This window comes from Xenopus laevis, chromosome 5S, assembly GCF_017654675.1.
Source record: "Xenopus laevis strain J_2021 chromosome 5S, Xenopus_laevis_v10.1, whole genome shotgun sequence".
Taxonomy (NCBI): Eukaryota; Metazoa; Chordata; class Amphibia; order Anura; family Pipidae; genus Xenopus; species Xenopus laevis.
In genome coordinates, this window is record NC_054380.1 from 141,261,784 (window position 1) to 141,279,909 (window position 18,126).

Here is an 18,126-nt window from a genome sequence, read left to right on the forward strand (position 1 = left end):
AATTTGGTGCCAAAACACGGTGTCATCATGTCACACGTTTGTGCATTGATGTCAACGCACCGGCACCCAAAACCACTCAGCGACCATCTTGGATGCCCGGTGGTACGGGGGCAGGAGTGCTCCGCCATGCTCCTGACTCTATCTTCTATAGCAGAAGGGAAATGTCAAGTCTGATACTGGCAAGTAATCAGGAATACTGATGAGCACATTTTTCACCAGGCATTGATTTGCAGCAAAATTTCAAAATTTTGCCATCTGCAAATTTTTTTGTGAAACTGCGACAAAAATCTGCCGGTCTCGGCTCACACTTCTTCCTATGGCAGCAGCCTTTTGCTTAGGGAGCAGCCCTCTGTGAGAGAACTAAGGGGGAAGATCTGGGTAGGCAGGGGAACTGTAATGTATACAGATAGGATGGGGGAACAAGGAGTGAGGTCTAGGGACAGGCGGGTCAGTACCAAACAGACAAAATGGTACCAAACCAGGAATCAGAAGCGTAGTCGAGGTCACAGGCCAGGGTCAAACTCGTGACTCTCGACATCAAACGCCAGCATCACAGGGACTGGGAAGCCGGAAGTGCATGCCTGCGGACCAACAACCTGGGGGAGACGCGCCGGGATTTAAGAGATTTCAGTAATCTCCTGGCATGTCTAACAGTACCTGATCAGGCCCTGATCAGTCGAGGCGCATGAGTGTCAGAAGCTCTTACCCAAGATCTCTCTTCAGGTCCAAAATCCCTCCAATAGACCAAATATTGGATCTTGCCTCTCACCTTTCTGGAATCCAGAATTTATTGAACCTCAAACTTTTGGTGATCATCAACCATTGATCAACTGAAAAATTATTCTGAACGAAAGGTTTGAGCAAAGAAACATGAAAAGAATTGGAGATGTTCATGTTTGAATTAAGTTCTAAACAAAAAGACACAGGATTAATCACCTCTTTAATCTTGAAGGGTCCCACATAAGAGGTCCAAACTTGGGAGAGGGTAGATGAAGTTTCATGTGCTTTGTGGAAAGCCAGACAAAGTCTTCAATTTGGTAGGGAGGATTAGACAATGTTTGTCGGCCATAATTTTCTGAGAATACAAAGCTTTTAGAAGAGATTGACGGGTTTGGGACCAAATGGTTTTGAAATCACAAACATTTACATCAGCTGCAGGAATCTCAGTCTTGAAAACCTCAGGTGGAAGGGCAGAAGGATTGTAGCTGAACACCGTGAATAACGGAGAAGATCCCAGCGAGTCATGTTTTCCATGACACTTCTGCAGCCAGAGTCCAGGAATTAATAGAATATTCAGAGGCTGTACCAGATCCTTGGTTGATTTTCATGACCCGCTCTGAGGCATTAAGTTTCTGACCCGGAACATCAAAAATTTTATGAAAAGTGGAAAGAAAGGCTGCAGAGTTTTGTACCAGGGGATCGTCTCTATCCAATAACAGAGAAGCCTAAGCAAGAGCCTTACCCTTCAGAAGGGAGATAATATAGGAAACTTTAGCCCTTTCTGTTGTAAATTAGTCCGGTCTGGTGGATCTTAGTCTGGTGGATCTTGCATTGCGTCAGAAAACCATGACAAGCATCCGGATCATCCCCATGATGAACTGGAGCAGGAATCTTGGGCACTTTTGCAGGTGCAGATTGTGAAGAGTGAGCCGCAGAGACTTGACTCTAGACCGTGTGCTGTAATGCTTGAGCAAGATGAGCCTGTTGAGCCTCCTGGCTGTCCAGACGCTTCATCATCACGTCAAAGAATCTCTCCATAGTCGAGGATGCAGCAGCCTGGGAAGGTACCATACGGGCCCAAGCTAACTGTAACCTTTACAATATCAGGAACCTTGCACAGTGATGGGTAACTTCAGATGCACAGGTAGACCCTGTGGATTCCAGTGTTCACAGACGCCCTTTTGGAGCCCCGGGTTTTGTGCCGCGGAAACCAATGAGGAAGTGCATAACTAGAATCAAGTCCATAAGCGAGGTACCGGCAGGGATTTAGAGAAGACATGGTCAGAATCAGGCAAAGGGTCAAGACAGGAGGCAGGAATCAGAGTCACAAGTCAGGCAGAGTCAAAACCAGGAATTCAAATCACAATCAAAACGCTTCAGCAGGAACAGAGAACTGAAACCAGCTTGGGCACAGGTAAAAGGAGAAACCGGCTTTTTAAGGAGGATTTGGCACCAATTTTCAAACCCAGCGCTTCTTTGTGACGTCATGATGCTCAGAGTAAGGCGCGGGTGGCATGATGCTCAGAGTAAGGCGCGGGTATCATGATGCTCAGAGGAAGGCGCGGGTGTCATGATGCTCAGAATAAGGCGCGGGTGTCATGATGCTCAGAGTAGGGCGCGGGTGTCATGATGCTCAGAGTAAGGCGCGGGTGTCATGATGCTCAGAGTAAGGCGCGGGTGTCATGATGCTCAGAATAAGGCGCGGGTGTCATGATGCTCAGAGTAAGGCGCGGGTGTCATGATGCTCAGAGTAAGGCGCGGGTGTCATGATGCTCAGAATAAGGCGCGGGTGTCATGATGCTCAGAATAAGGCGCGGGTGTCATGATGCTCAGAGTAAGGCGCGGGTGTCATGATGCTCAGAGTAAGGCGCGGGTGTCATGATGCTCAGAGTAAGGCGCGGGTGTCATGATGCTCAGAGTAAGGCGCGGGTGTCATGATGCTCGGCGTCAAACAGCAGCGTCACAGGGAACAGAAAGAAGGAAGTGCGCGCCTGCACCAACAACCTGGGAGAGACGCGCTGGGAGGGAAGAGATTTCAGCAATTTCCCGGCGCATCTTTCAGAACCAGGGCCTTAGCTGGAAATGACAGGTCTCTGATTCAACTCCAGGCAGGTTATTACAACCATTTTAACAATCCAGTAAATGCACAATCCATCACTTTAATGTTTCATTCAAGGGGGTTTTACTGTAAATGAAATATTCAGTAAGCAAATTATATATGTAAATAAGCAATTTAATAGCTCTGGACACATCAATGTGACAAATATTAGGCACAGATTATAAATTTTTTCCAGATTTTAATATGCAAATGAGGGTTCTAATTTTGTTCAGTTTATGACCAAATGTTTTTTGGAGGATTCAGTATTCAGTCAAACCCCAAAATGGTTGATTGGGTGAATTGCATGATCCTTAGGGCACTGGGCAGTGGAAATATTTCAGTTATTAAATCCAAACAACAAAATAGTCATCAAGCAACAGAAAGCTCTGCTGAAGATCTTTGTTATAACCTGTTGGCCCATCCAGTAGGGTTTAATAATAGTGTTAATTAGTAGGTTGCACCTTTGCTAATTGCCATTCTGACAACACAACCACTTGTAGACCCTATCAGGTGTGTAACAATAGAGATAGTTGTAAGGGATCCTTTGGGAAGGAAGGTGTGATCCCTTCATGTCAGGACTTAAATTGAGCCAACAGGTAGACAAAAGGGGTGAAAGGAAACTACAAGACAGATTTGGGGTGTAGAAGGGAAATAAACAGGGACTGGCAGGAGTGGGAATGAGCGGGCGAGGAACCAGTGATGGGACAAAGTGAGTGTAGAGACCAGGACTGGAACAGGATGGAGCAGGTAAAGAACCAGTAACAGGATTGGAACAGGACTGGTACAAGAATGACCTGGTGCACAATTGTAAGTAATGTATCAGTGTTTGCAGATGAGACAAAACTATCAGCCCAATTAATTCCATCCAGGATGTGGCACTTGCAACAGGATCTTGACTAACTGGCAATCTGGGCAGCTAAGTGGCAAATGAGATTCAATGTTGATAAATGTAAAGTCCTGCACCTGGGATGTAACAATATCCACTCATACCCTTAAAGGACCAGTAACATCAAAAATTTAAAAAATTTAAAAAATAAACACCAAGACAAAAAACTTTAAAATAGCAAAGCCTTTATTAAGAAATAACTCACCGAAACTGCACTTCCTGTCCTCTACAGAAAAGGCGACCATCCATTGTGCGGCGCTGGATTCCTCCTCCTTGGCTCTGTCTCATGTTGTATTGACAGCATGTGAAGCGGCTGATGCATCAGGGAGCGCGGTTTCCATGTGTGCGGATTGCTGGCTCATCGGCGCGTCTGTAGAGTACCTGCTGCAGGGGTCAGAGAGGCCGATCAGAGAGGAAGCGAGAGAAAGTGATCCTCCCAGGCTGGAAAGTAGCTCGCCTTTCCCCACTCACTTCTTTCTGACTTTGCGCTCTCTCCTTAGCGCTCAACCTGACAGCACCACTCCTGCAGCTGCTGTAACTCTGGGATGTGACCCCGGGGCTTTGCGGGCTTTGGCTGGGTCGGCAGCTGGAGAAGACTTGCGCCGGTGCGAGTAGCTAAGATACTGTAGGTGGTGCTGGGGGAATTTGGGTTGGTGAGAAGCGCTCTCTAGCATGGAAAGCAGCGCATGACAAGAGTGGCTACGTGCCAGTCACTGGGAACTGCAATCGGCCTGCTGCCTGCAACTGCAAACATCAACGATGAGGCCCAGCTCCACTCTGAGCAGCTCCCCTGCTGCAGGTACTCTACAGACATGGAAACCGCGCTCCCTGATGCATCAGCCGCTTCACATGCTGTCAATACAACATGAGACAGAGCCAAGGAGGAGAAATCCAGTGCCGCACAATGGATGGTCGCCGTGTCGCCTTTTCTGTAGAGACTGGAAGTGCAGTTTCGGTAAGTTATTTCTTAATAAAGGCTTTGCTATTTTAAAGTTTTATTTGTCTTGGTGTTTATTTTTTCATGTATACTAACGAATTTGGTAAAAACATTTTTTGATGTTACTGGTCCTTTAATGGGACTGCACTAGGCAAATCCATAATGGAGACGGAGCTTGGAGTCCTTGTAGATAATAAACTTGTCTGTAGCAAGTAATGCCAGTCAGCAGCATCAAGGGCAAATAAGGGCTTGACTTGTATTAAATGGGGCAGAGATTCAAGGCATGAAGGGGTTGTCTTCCACTGTATCCAGAATATATCCAGAATGCTTGGGATCTGGTGTTTTCCCAGATTATGGATCTTTTAATTATTCTAGTCACCATTCTGATAGCATTTTTTTTTTAAAAAAAGCACATATAAAATAAAAAAGAAACCCCCAATATGATTAGGCTGTAAGCTCTTCGGGGCAGGGACTCCTTCTCACTACGTCTCTTACCACATAGCACTTAAGCTCCTTGTCCTGATATGATTCTGTATATATTTATTATGTGATTTGTCTTCCCTTCCCTGTATATACTTTTATATATATATTGTACTTTTATGCACTATACAGCGCTGCGGCTCCTTAACAGCGATTTACAAATAAAGTTATACAAACACAACTATACATACATATGTTTTCATGCAGTTTAGGTACAGGTATGGGATCTGGTATCCATAAAACTTATCCAGAAAGATCAGAATTACAGAAAGGCCGTCTCCCATAGTTTCCATTTTATCCCAATAATCAAACTTTTAAAAATCATTTCCTTTTTCTGTGTAATAAAACAATAACTTGTACTTGATACAAACTAAGATATAATTTATCCTCATTGGAGACAATATATAATTAATATAATTATTATATGACTTTCTAGTAGACTTAAGGTATAAAGATCCAAATTATGGAAAGATCCATTATCCGGAAAACCACAGGTCTCAAGCATTCTGGATAACAGGTCCCAAACCTGTACCATCAATATGTTCTTGTGTTTGTTACTACAGTGAAAAGGGAAATCAAATGAACAGCTTTCTGATTAATGAATTCCATACCTGTACCCAATTACTTCATTAAAAGTAGAATTCTTAGAGAGTGTAAGCTTTTCAGGGCAGGGACCTTATCCAATCTGTGCATGGAAACTGCTAGAACTAGGAATATTTATGATAGCTGCTCCCCTGTTTGTACTGTTTGATGTTATATAAATACAATTGTCCTGCCTTTCAACACCTGTTCAGTCTAAAATGATTGGGCCAACAAAAATGCTCAAATTCTGAGAAAAAGCCCATTGACTGACATTCGTGATGATGTAAGTAATGGGTTTCCAAACTTCTGGAACGTCTCTTCTCCCGAATTACTAACTTTCTCTGCACCAATAATCTGCTTGACCCTATACAGTCTGGCTTTCGATCTGCACACTCCACTGAGACTGCCTTATGTAGAGTTGTAAATGATCTCCAGACTTATAAGGCCAAAGGATATTACTCTATTCTCATTCTCCTGGACTTATCTTCTGCTTTTGATACTGTTAATCATTCTGTTCTAATGCAAGTTCTCCATTCAATTGGTGGTATCCATGATCAAGCTGCATCCTGGTTCTCTTCCTACCTTTCTGACCACTCCTTCTCTGTTACTTTTGCAAATACATCTTCTCCTCCTGTTCATCTTAATGTGGGGGTGCCTCAGTGTTCTGTACTTGGTCCTCTGCTGTTCTTGAGAATGCTCTCTTGCCTTAGCCACCACTTGTATGCCGATGACATTCCAATATATTTAGACACTCCCTCGCTAAGCACTGATGTACAAACCCAGATAGCAGACTGCTTCATAGCTATCTCTTCCTGGATGAACCAATGCCACCTCAAGCTCAACTTGGCTAAGACTAAGCTCATGGTCTTTCCACCCAAACCACGCCCGTTTCTTTCACAAACAACAGCCAAAACAAAAATCCATGCCCTTATCTTATCACATTTAGACTATTGCAATCTCCTATTAACCGGTCTTCCTGACTCCCATCTCTCTCCCCTCCAATCAATCTTAAACTCTAATACCAGGATCCTTCTGCTCTCTCCTTAGCGTGGCTGCCTGTTAAGCAAAGGATAACATATAAAACCTTTCTTCTAACATTCAAAGCCCTTGTCTCGCTATACATTCCTGGTCATCTTCTCCGCTCTTCTCAGAGCCACATTCTCTTCACACCATCCACATCCACTGCCACTTCTCATCTCAAACCCTTCTATCTTGCTGCTCCTTCCCTCTGGAATTCCATCCCTGAATTCCTCCTTAAGGAATCCTCTCTCAATATCTTCAAGAAATAACTAAGAACCTAACTTTTGGAGCACTAGAACATTAGCCTAGTCCTGTGCCTTACCTTGTGCACTTTTTCATCTCCAATTTGTGCCTGTATGTCGGCCTCCCATCCACTTAAGACTGTAAGCTCTGTGGGGCAGGGACCTCCATCTCACTATCTCTTTTACCACATAGCACTTAAGCTCTTTGTCCTGATATGATTCTGTATATATTTATTATGTGATTTGTCTTCTCTGTGTTTGTGTGTATATATATATATATATATAGTGAGCTTCAGGTAGTGAAACCCAAGGCCCCGGCACAGTTTTCAGCACAGAGAATGGAGACTGACACCACCTTTAAGTTTAAATGCAGCTTTGCTGACTTTAATTTGGCAAAAACACAAATCTTCAGTCCACTGGCTTCACATTGGGGATAACATTCACTTCACATAAACAGTCCCAATTCACTCCCTCACTGGTGTTAACTGTAACTCACAGTTTCCTTAGCCGTCACTGGCTTTTGGTTGACCACAAATCCCAGGATCCTCTCTGGGCCACACTCAAGACACTTTTGTCTCCTGGGAGGGGTTTCTCTTTTCCTCTCCAGTCCTTTAGAGCTCTCTCTCTCTCTCTCTCTCTCTCTCTCTCTCTCTCTCTCTCTCTCTCTCTCTCTCTTGAACTCATGTCAGCAGGGAATTACTCTCCTTCCCAGCTACACACAGGCACCTTCCTTAACTCAAGAAGGTCCTCACATGGTCCCTCATCCTCCTCCAGCTCCAGGAGATATCCAGGGGAAGAAGCCCTGAGATGTTGCTCCACACCTCCTTTTAACCACATCTCACCTGTATCTTAATTAGTTAACTGCCTCTAGCTTGGCAGCTGAAAACCCTTACTGAATCAAGGAATGGAAGCCCACCCTGCTCTCTTCCATTCACTCCAGGGACCCACTATCCAGCTTTTCCCAAGCCCGAATATTACTTGTATACACTGCAAAGCACTGCTGCTCCTTAACATCACTTTACAAATAAAATTAAACATACATATATGTTGAACATCTGGACAAAGTCTGGATAATTATATTTTAAACAAATGTTCTCACTTTTTTATCAGTTTAATGTTACATTCAGTTGTGGCACAGTGCACTTAATAACTGTCTCTCCTTCCCTCTGCCACGAAAAGCTTACAATCTATTAGAATTCTACTATTGATTTTACATTCTGAGTTACAGAGTCATTGGGTACACATGTGGGATCACACACTCTATGTTGTTATGATGTCAGTGCGTCAGGGCATCAACATGGGGCGGCAGCGCATCCGCTTTCAACTATAAATTCAAACATCAAAGGACGACAGAACCTCAAGATCCTTGCCCAAAATTAGGTTCTACTTCTGTATGTTCCTGGATGCAATTCTGCTTCTGAACTGATTTCTGATTTTGACTTTGACTATTGATTATGAACTTCTTCTGTCAGAACTGACCTATTGCCTGGATACGACCACAAACTTGCTTAACCCCTTGGATACCTTGTTCCAGACTGTGTTGCTTACAGCTTCCTGCTTGGTCCTTAAACTTCTCTTCTGATCCTCAAGGCCTTGTTACTTCATCTATTCCCCATTACCTGCCAGTGTTGGACTTAAAGAGGAACTAAGGTGAAAATGATAATTTAATATAAGTTTCCTCATACTGAAATTAAAAAAATTCTAAATACAATAAATTAAAAATTCTGTAGAGTTTCTGAAATAATCAAGTTTATCTTCACTATTCCTCTCTCAACATCTGTTTCTCTTCATTCTCTCTTCATGCAGCAGTTGGATGTCAGATATACTTACATAGTGACTGTATGTTTATTAAGCAGCATTATAAAGACATCCCATTTTTGTTCTGTGTTTAACCTGCTGTTCATAGGAACATCAGTAGTACAACAGGTAGTCAGACATGTAACTCTTACATGAGGCAGGTTTATATAGGCCTCAATGAGGTAGGAGAAGGGAACAGTACAGAAGGGAGAGATAGTGATTGTGTGTTAGGGTAATGCACAGTCACAAGACCTATTGGTAACTATGAAGCCTGATGTCACAACACAAAGTACCATTCAAACAAGATGTCTCAGCTACTTTCTCACTTTAGTTCACTGTATGAATTCGGTGCTCACCAATTCTAAAGCTGGCCATCAGTGTTATCACTACATGGGCCCAGACCACACTGCCAAAAAAAGTTTTGCCCTGGATTACCCGCAACTTTGCATATGCCATTGGTCCAACAGAATGTGGAGTGGAAAACAGTACATCAGTGGGTAAAAACTAACGCGTTTTGTGCCTTCTAACCTAGGCACTTCTTTAGCATTATCTGAACTCTGAACAAGTAGGTTAGAAGGCATGAAACACATTAATTTTTATCCACTGATGTACTTTTGATATTAAATAAAGCCGGATTAGATAATAGCACAACTCATGTCTATTTAGTCAGCGCTTAGAAGCTAGTGATATGAGGCATCTGCCATTGGTCACCTGGAAACCTACCCCTCCAGGCTCCTTGTTTAGAGGAAGCAGACCACCCCTTGCTCTGTAGTTATGCAACTGCTGACCATGCAATGTCGTACAATGTGAGGTAAACAAGCAGATCTGGGTCCATTTAGTCACCCATATTTCATACATTGGGCCAACAATCAGATTATTCACTGCAACCTACAGAGGCCAGCCAATCTGTAAACTGATTTTGATGTGATCCAGTTTGAAGATAATTGTATGGAAGACATAGTATGACCTCCATTACTTGCTTGTTGGGTCAAGATTTCATTTTCTCCTCTGTCATTATCAATTTGCCCTGTTGATTTTACCTCATACAAGAAGATTGGTCAATCTTACTCTTAAAAATGTATAGGCTTGTGTCTGACTGTATACAATCCAAAAGTGTGGGAGCGCAATTCCAGGGCCACAAATCGGTCGCTTTAGTTTTTTAGTAGTAAAATCACTTTTATTCGTACATCGTTAAAAAGAATTACATCAGCTTATGGTCGTATAAACATACTTCATCGGAGACCTAGGTTTATACGAAACGCGTCAGACCATGAGCTGATGTAATTCTTTTTAACAATGTACAAATAAAAGTGATTTTACTACTAAAAAACTAAAGCAACTGATTTGTGGCCCTGGAAGTGCGCTCCCACACTTTAAGATTGTATACGGCTGATTGTCTCCTTAGCGACGGACTCGGGGCGGCAGCACCCAGGTCACATTACCGAAAGGGTTAGTTTATCCGCACTATCATATATGTGAAAAATAAATGCATTTTGGATACGAGTGTAATCCCTTTTTGGGACACTAATAGGAGCAGGGTTCGGGGCATATTGCACCCGAACCTCTACATCTGAACTGTGAGCGAACCAAAAGCACAAGAGATGTTTTATAAACTAAAAGGATAAAGCTTATAGAAAATTTATAATCCCTCGGAATTGATCAGGGCCGGAACTAGGGGTAGGCAGAAGAGGCACGTGCCTAGGGCGCAAATGTGGAGGGGCGCCAGGCACTATACCTCTTCTGCGCCTTGCCCCTAGTTCGGCCGCTTCTTTCCCCACCTGTAGCAGCAATCGATGTAATCCTAGGCGCGCACAGACGCGCACCCTTCCTAGACGCACACAGTTCTGTGCCTGCTCGTGCGCACGATAGGCTTCTGTGCTTGATCGCCCGTGCACGCGCCCGTGCGCGCGCGCACTTCAGAAGGGGGCAATGTAGTCAGTCGGGTTGCCTTGGGCGCCCGACTGACTTGGCCCGGCACTGAAATTGATGCATGGTGGAATATTGTTCAAAAAAATTGTGTCTGACTGTAACAGGAACTTTTCAGATTTCTTTTTAATATTACCAGCATTGTGTAGGTTATATCTATGTCAATGTTTTCTTTTTTTATAAATTCTTTATTTATATACATTTTTTAGGGAAGGTTACAGAAAAAAGAAAGGGGGAAGAAAATCGGTAACAAGGGTAGCTGAGCATAATATTCTCATTCAACTAATGATATCATCAAAATTACGATACGAATAAAAACAAAAACAAGCTAATCCGCTATTTCAATCATACCTTACACCTTATTGTTTATTCAGAGTTTACTATTTTCATGTAACGTTTTAATGTAATTCTCCCAATATTTCCCCGTATTTTTCACTTTGGTTATGTATTAACAGTGTGATCTCCTCCATCTGTCTTATTTCCTCTGTTTTTATCAGCCACTCTCTAAATGTAGGTGGATCCTCTGATTTCCATCGTTTGGGGATTAATGCCTTTGTGGATTGTAATAATTGCAGAGTAAACTGGTCTGTTATTACTTTCTTTGTGTCGCTCTGTAAATTTAAAATTATTTCACTGGGATTATCTATTTTAATCTTATTCTTTGTTATATTCTCTATGGCTTCAGTTATATTTTCCCAGTATTGTTGTACCAATGGGCATGTTAACCATATGTGCGTGTGGTTACCGTCTATTCCCTGACACTTCCAGCATTTCCCTGGATTATTCACATATAACCTTTTAAGTTTCATGGGGGTATAGTGCCACCTTGTGAGCATTTTATAAGCAGCTTCCCTTGTTTTAGCTGCTTTTGAGGTCTTATAGACTGTTTTAATAATATTTTTCCACAAATCCTCAGATATATCTATCTTCAGCTCTTTACCCCAATCTCTTCGTTGTGAATCAAAACTAGGATGATAGGTCTCAAGGAGTTATTTATACATATTAGATAACGGTTTACTCAGTTCTTTCTTAGAAATAATTATCGATTCCCAGGGCGTTTCCATTCTATCCCAATCTTCGTTCAATCTAGAATGTATAAACCCTTGTAGTTGAGTATAGCCCCAACTATCTCTGGGATGTAGGCCCCATCTATTTTGCATTTCTGCCAGGGAAATTAATCTCTTATTTCTAATGAAATCTCTTACTTTGGTGGTTTTGTCAATGTTTTCTTGTGACAATTACCCTCCTCTAGCTCCAGGGATACCCAGTGCAGCAAATAAGCCCTCATGTTAAATCAAACTATAACTTGTCATTAGGCTGGGAAGCTTAAGCGCAAGACATGGTTATGGAAATATAGAAACACTGGAGTAATAGTCACCCAGATATATTTGCAGTTCCATTATATATCCTTCACAAATCTCTCCTTAACTGATTTTCAGACTGGGCCCCCTTAGCTTATAACAAGGTAACAGATATATAGAAACATTGAGGTATAGTTACTGGAGTCGTTTTGGTACAATAAACACTCACCACAAATCTCACCCTAAGTGGCTTTCAGTTTGATCCCCCTTATCTCATAACAAGGTTACAGATATATAGAAAGTCACTGGGATGACAATCACCCTGCTATAGGGGTACCCTACTTTATTCCTCCTCAAGGTTTTTCTGAAATTCTTATTCCTGTATAATTCTATCATTTTCTAACAATTGGGTCTTTTGTGTTCAGTTCAGGCTTTAGAAAAATGATATAACATTTGGGAATGAATATACAGCCTAACAATCCAGCACTGGAAGATAAAATGGCAAATATCTCAACAGCCACCATTCTACTCCCCTTACTGCTCAGGTATGCAGGGACAAATGTCACCCACACGCTACAGAACACCAACATACTGAAAGTGATGTTTTTAGCCTCATTAAATCGGTCAGGGAAATCCTTGGCTAGAAATGCAGCAATGAAACTCAGTAGGGCCACGGTTCCCATATAACCAATTATACAGAAGAAAAGGATGACAGACCCCTCATTACAGAACAGAAAAATATAGTCTGGATCAGAAAGAGTATCAGCCTCTGCAAATGGGGGATTGGAGGCCAACCACACAGCAGAAATCACAGTCTCACCTAAAGAACATACAATGATTAGTATGATGGACAGTTGGGTTCCTACATACTTCTTCAGCTTGCTCCCAGGCTTTGTGGCATTAAAGGCAATAATAACTGTGAGAGTTTTAGCCAACAAAGATGAAAGAGAAATAGTAAACACAATACCAAAGATCACTTGTTGAAGGATACAACATATCTGTGTGGGGCGCCCAATGAATAATAAAGAGGAAAGGAAACACAACATGAGAGAGATGAGGAGGAGACAGCTGAGATATTGGTTGTTGGCTCTCACTATAGGAGTCTCACAATACTTTCTAAAGATTCCCAGGATTACAGCACACATGATGGATAATATTATGGAGATGAAGGATAAAGTAGAGCCCAGTTGGTCTTCATAGGAAAGGTAATTTATATTCCTTGGGATGCAGCTGTTTCTTCCAGAATTTGACTTTTCATATTTAGAGCATTTCATGCAATTTTGAGCATCTGTAGTAAAAGGAAAAAATAACATTTAGGCGATTTATTTGGGGCAAAACTTGGCATTCTTATTAGCCAGGTGCCAAATGAATTTGAATGCAGTCAAGGCCACCAAACAGATTTGAAAATGCATTTTGCATATTTAGAACTCTCAGATAATTTCTTTATTCTATGTGGACCAAGTTGGTGTTGATTCATTTCATGAAAATTATAATCACACTATATATAAGACCCTTGTAATATATGGAAGTTACAGTTATATGTGCCCTTTCAGCTCAGTCTCTGGGGCAGTTTTTCTAAAGAGCGAAGCACTATTTTTTTAGTTAAAATTCACCAAAATGACAATTGGCAGGGACATCACTAATTACAATAATTCATGGCAAAATGCTAGAAGGTTAGATGAAGAGACTACACTGGAAAGGTACTGGGTAAAGGCAAATCAAGTAGCTTAGAGACATAGAAGTTAAGAACAGTTTAAGCCCCAGTTCAAGCACAATTCTAGGCAAACAGAATTCAGGACAAACAAGAAACATGGTAGCTCTCTTTCAATATACTAAATGGTGGCCAGAAGTTTATCTTCTTGAAGGACTTACCTTCCAACCTACAGACCATTTGGGACCATATAGATCCCATCTCCTACTACTCTATTGGTAAGTCAAAATGTCAATGTACGATATTATGAAGTCTTATGACTCACGTTTTCCTTGCCCTTCTCCTCTGCCTTTATTTCCTACTTTTTCCCCCCTTTCTCTACATTTGACATTGAAATGGCTGTTGTCACTCTAAGAAACATATTCCAAACCCTCTGATCCGTGCTTGGCATTTTTGCAACACCATGTATTTTACATGCCCTGATTGGCTTTTTTGGTAACTTGCCATTTGTCTTGCTTATGTTTTTTTTATTTGTTTTTTTTAGACATATTTTTGAAAATAAACAAAAATAGTTTAAGTTGAAAAACAGGTCATCAGTCAAACAACTGAAACCCAGGAACAGGCAGAAAAATCAAGAAAATGATTAAGGGATAGGCGACTGCATTGGCATCAGTGGGAGCTCTTGTTTTCCATTTGACACCAGAGAAGCTGCCATATACAAAAGGGAACATTGTGTCATACTTACCATGATCTTCCTTTCCCAGACAAACTCCATGTCAATACTGATTGGGATCGCCCCTCCCCCTGGCTCCCATCAGAAGGACCCTACCCAAAACTTTAAAAGGCCAACCACACCCTCCTACCGGTGTCTATGTAACAAACTTCTCAAATGACTAAAAAAGGGTGGGCTGTACTGACATGGAGTTCATTTAGGAAAGGAAGATCACAGTAAGTATGACACAATCTTACTCTTTCCCTTGTCCAACTCCATGTCAGTACAGAGATGAAGACACCCCTGCACATGGTGAATTCAGCAAGTTGAAATACTTACTCTTCTACTCACCAGAAAGCTTCCATCACATGAATGCCTAGTTTCAGTGCAGATACAAGGCACCTGTAAAAAACACTTGGTAGGAGTAAGAACCTAAAACCGACCCCTTTGTAGGTATGACCTGTTTTGAATATTACAACAAGCACAAGGCATATAATGCACAATGAGGCACACGAGGCATGTACCATACACACCTACATATAGGAATGCCTAGCAGTCAGAACTTTTCTAACAGAAAACAGATCCTTAAAGAACAGGGACAAGGGCACCTGAGACATACATTGGGTTAGAATTCCTTACACCGTGTAAGGTCCTGTGCTGAGGGAGACTCCACTAACAGTGAAAACATTGAACACTGGTACCAAAACAAACTTTTACTTCAGTGTGTGGGATCTCTGATTGGTTCCAGACATCACGTGTCTCTGAATCCGGGTTCCTGGCCTGAGAACTCTCTTCTATAACACAACACTTAACGGATTCACTCGAACACGATTTCAAATTTAAAATGACGTTGCTTTATTCATACCTTTAAAATTTGTAAGCTAAGGTACAGTGCATGATGATCACCACTGACGCGTTTCATGCCCTATGGCACTTCCTCAGAGTGTTACAGATTTTCAAAAAGACACAACTTTATAGCAAGTCTAATGGCCAAACAATTTACATAATATGTTTCTTAAAGGTATATTGCACATATACAGACCACATTTAGTCTCACTTCTATATTCCCCTCATACAACCAATAAGGTTTTTTTATATATATATTCATAAAAACATCATAAGTTATTAAAATAACTCTTTTTGTTTTCATGTATGTTATTTGAACACTTTTGGGGATGATTCAAAGAAAATTATATATTTAGTGGATGTTGGCTTGGGGGAAGCCTTATATCATACTCTCTATAAACTATTCTATTCAATATAGTATCTAATCTCCCAATCTTTATTTAAACCAACTGGTTTTTCAGTCTCCAAAGCAAACATCCACCATGTTTCTCTCTTGTTAATTAATTTCTCCAAATCCCCTTTTCTTTTATCTAATCTGACATGTTCTATGCCTTGGAAAGATATACATTTATCATTACCATTATGTTTGATCAAGATGTGTTTTGCTATAGCAGATGAAACATCCTTTCTCCCTATACTTGCTATGTGTTCCAAAATCCTATCCTTCATTCTCCGCATTGTTCTACCCACATATTGGCATCCACATATACATGTTGCCAGATATATCACATTATTCGTTTTACAATTTATATAGGATTTACACTCATATACCTTACCAGTAGCTGAACTCCTGAACCCCTTTGATACTTTTATATAATTGCAAGCCTTACAGATCCTTGCTCCACATTTGTAAGTACCAGTATTGGTACCTTATTGGTTGTATGAGGGGAATATAGAAGTGAGACTAAATGTGGTCTGTATATGTGCAATACCCCTTTAAGAAACATATTATGTAAATTGTTTGGCCATTAGACTTGCTATAAAGTTGTGTCTTTTTGAAAATCTGTAACACTCTGAGGAAGTGCCATAGGGCATGAAACGCGTCAGTGGTGATCATCATGCACTGTACCTTAGCTTACAAATTTTAAAGGTATAAATAAAGCAACGTCATTTTAAATTTGAAATCGTGTTCGAGTGAATCCGTTAAGTGTTGTGTTATAGAAGAGAACACTGGTACCAACTTAGCAACTACTGTACCTGAGGAATAGAACCCTTGTTGGTTGACTATACATAGTCTTGTGAGAGGTATAACTGGATTTCCCTAAGGTTTCCAGATCCAAAAATAAAATAACCCCAATTCAGATAAATAGTAATCGCATGAACATGGATTCAGGCTGTAACCCCTGGAGAGATGCTTAGAATCATCCACAAAACCTGGCAGTTTTCATCCCACATGTAAGGAACATGTCTATATGTGGAAAATCAACTATCCTAAATATATGAACTCAATCAATGAAGCTGACCTTAGGACAGGAGAGGCCATATGGATGTTCCAGTAAGTGTCAGAATAGCTTCTAATCCACCAGACTAGAGCCATACTGGGCCAGATGTCTCAGGAGGGTATCAGGAGTGGCTGAACCTCACATGGAAGTTCTACTTCTATAGAACAACAATGTGAAATCCGAGAATCAAGCAAGGCTAATAGGAGAATTTTCCTCTTCAAGATAGTCCAAGGCTTTATAGCCTGAGGCAATAGAACGGTAGAAACACACAAGGATGTAACTGTGAGGAGGCAGGTTCCAATACTGTTGGTGGCTGAAGAGGGCACTGACTTACAAGAGAGGAAAGAATCAGCACTCATTGGATGCTTCCATCCTCTGCTGTCTAATCAGTTACATATCTGATATGGAAGAACAGCCAGCCCTGTATTCTAAATACTCAATAAATCTGAGATTGGAAAAACTGAAGAAAAAACAGACCCAAAATAAATCTGCCTTCTGGGCATAGAGCAGAAACTTGGCCTTTAAGCTACAATGATGCTCCGCTTCACTGGCAGTATCACCAAATGACTCCTATCCTGGACCAGTCATATTTGTAACCTGAACAAAGGTCATCTCTATTATTAACAGACACTCTGCTTATTGTTATTGGTATGACAGATAAAATAACCCATATATATCATGACACTAAGCTTATTAGTAGTAAGTGTCAATGCAGAAGCCATCCCCTCTATAGCTTGTAGGAGGCACTGAGGACCCACCCAACTAAGGGTAGAAATACATATAGGGTTATTTCAGTGAAGCATAGAGAGCTATATTCCTTCTTCTTGCTTATTTTAGTCATAGTTAGAACTTGTAGTCATGTATTATATATACACACATACACATGCTGATGGCCCACCTATTGATGCACAGACTCTGTACTATGGAGCTTACAGTTAATCATTGATTAAACATTCATTCTGAAGGTTTTTGGCTTTCTTAGGATAAGCATATATTCTTCAGATGACTATAGATATCCTAACCATATTAGAGCAAAACATAAAATGATCCATTAGAATCCACATACAGGGCATGGGCCATGGTGCTAGCATGTGTTAAACCATGTGCTTTATCATAGAAGATTATTACATATGCCTGGGTCAGGGCCCTGAGATACTGGTTCTAGCAGAGCACAGTGCCCAACCCCAGAGCCCCAGCAATGGATAGTAAATTATACTGCACATTTGACTGGAATAAGAAGCTAATAGCTTGACCCTTTATTTATGCAGACAGTATATTGCAATACAAGGCTGTTGAATAGTGATGGGCGAATTTGTCCTGCTTCGCAGTGAAATTTGAGAAATGTTGAAAAATTTGCAACGTGCAGATTTTGACGCCGTTGTCAATTCACTGGTGCCAGCTAGCCCCGTGATCTACATCCATTAGGGCTACTTGTTCCAGGTGAGCACTAGCCAGAGCAAATCCTACTGCTGAACAAAATAGGAGC

General features: G+C 41.3%; 1 protein-coding gene and 1 long non-coding RNA gene across 2 annotated transcripts in view; one reads left to right on the plus strand and one right to left on the minus strand.

Moving 5' to 3' along the window:
* Positions 1-18,126, plus strand: part of LOC121394336 — a 45,294-nt gene that overhangs the window by 11,143 nt on the left and 16,025 nt on the right. The gene's annotated exons all lie outside the window — the stretch shown is intronic.
* LOC121394335 (vomeronasal type-2 receptor 26-like) lies at positions 11,715-14,004 on the minus strand. The gene has a single exon (XM_041565138.1). The coding sequence runs from the start codon at positions 13,300-13,302 to the stop codon at positions 12,382-12,384; it is 921 nt and encodes a 306-aa protein (XP_041421072.1). The 5' UTR covers positions 13,303-14,004; the 3' UTR covers positions 11,715-12,381.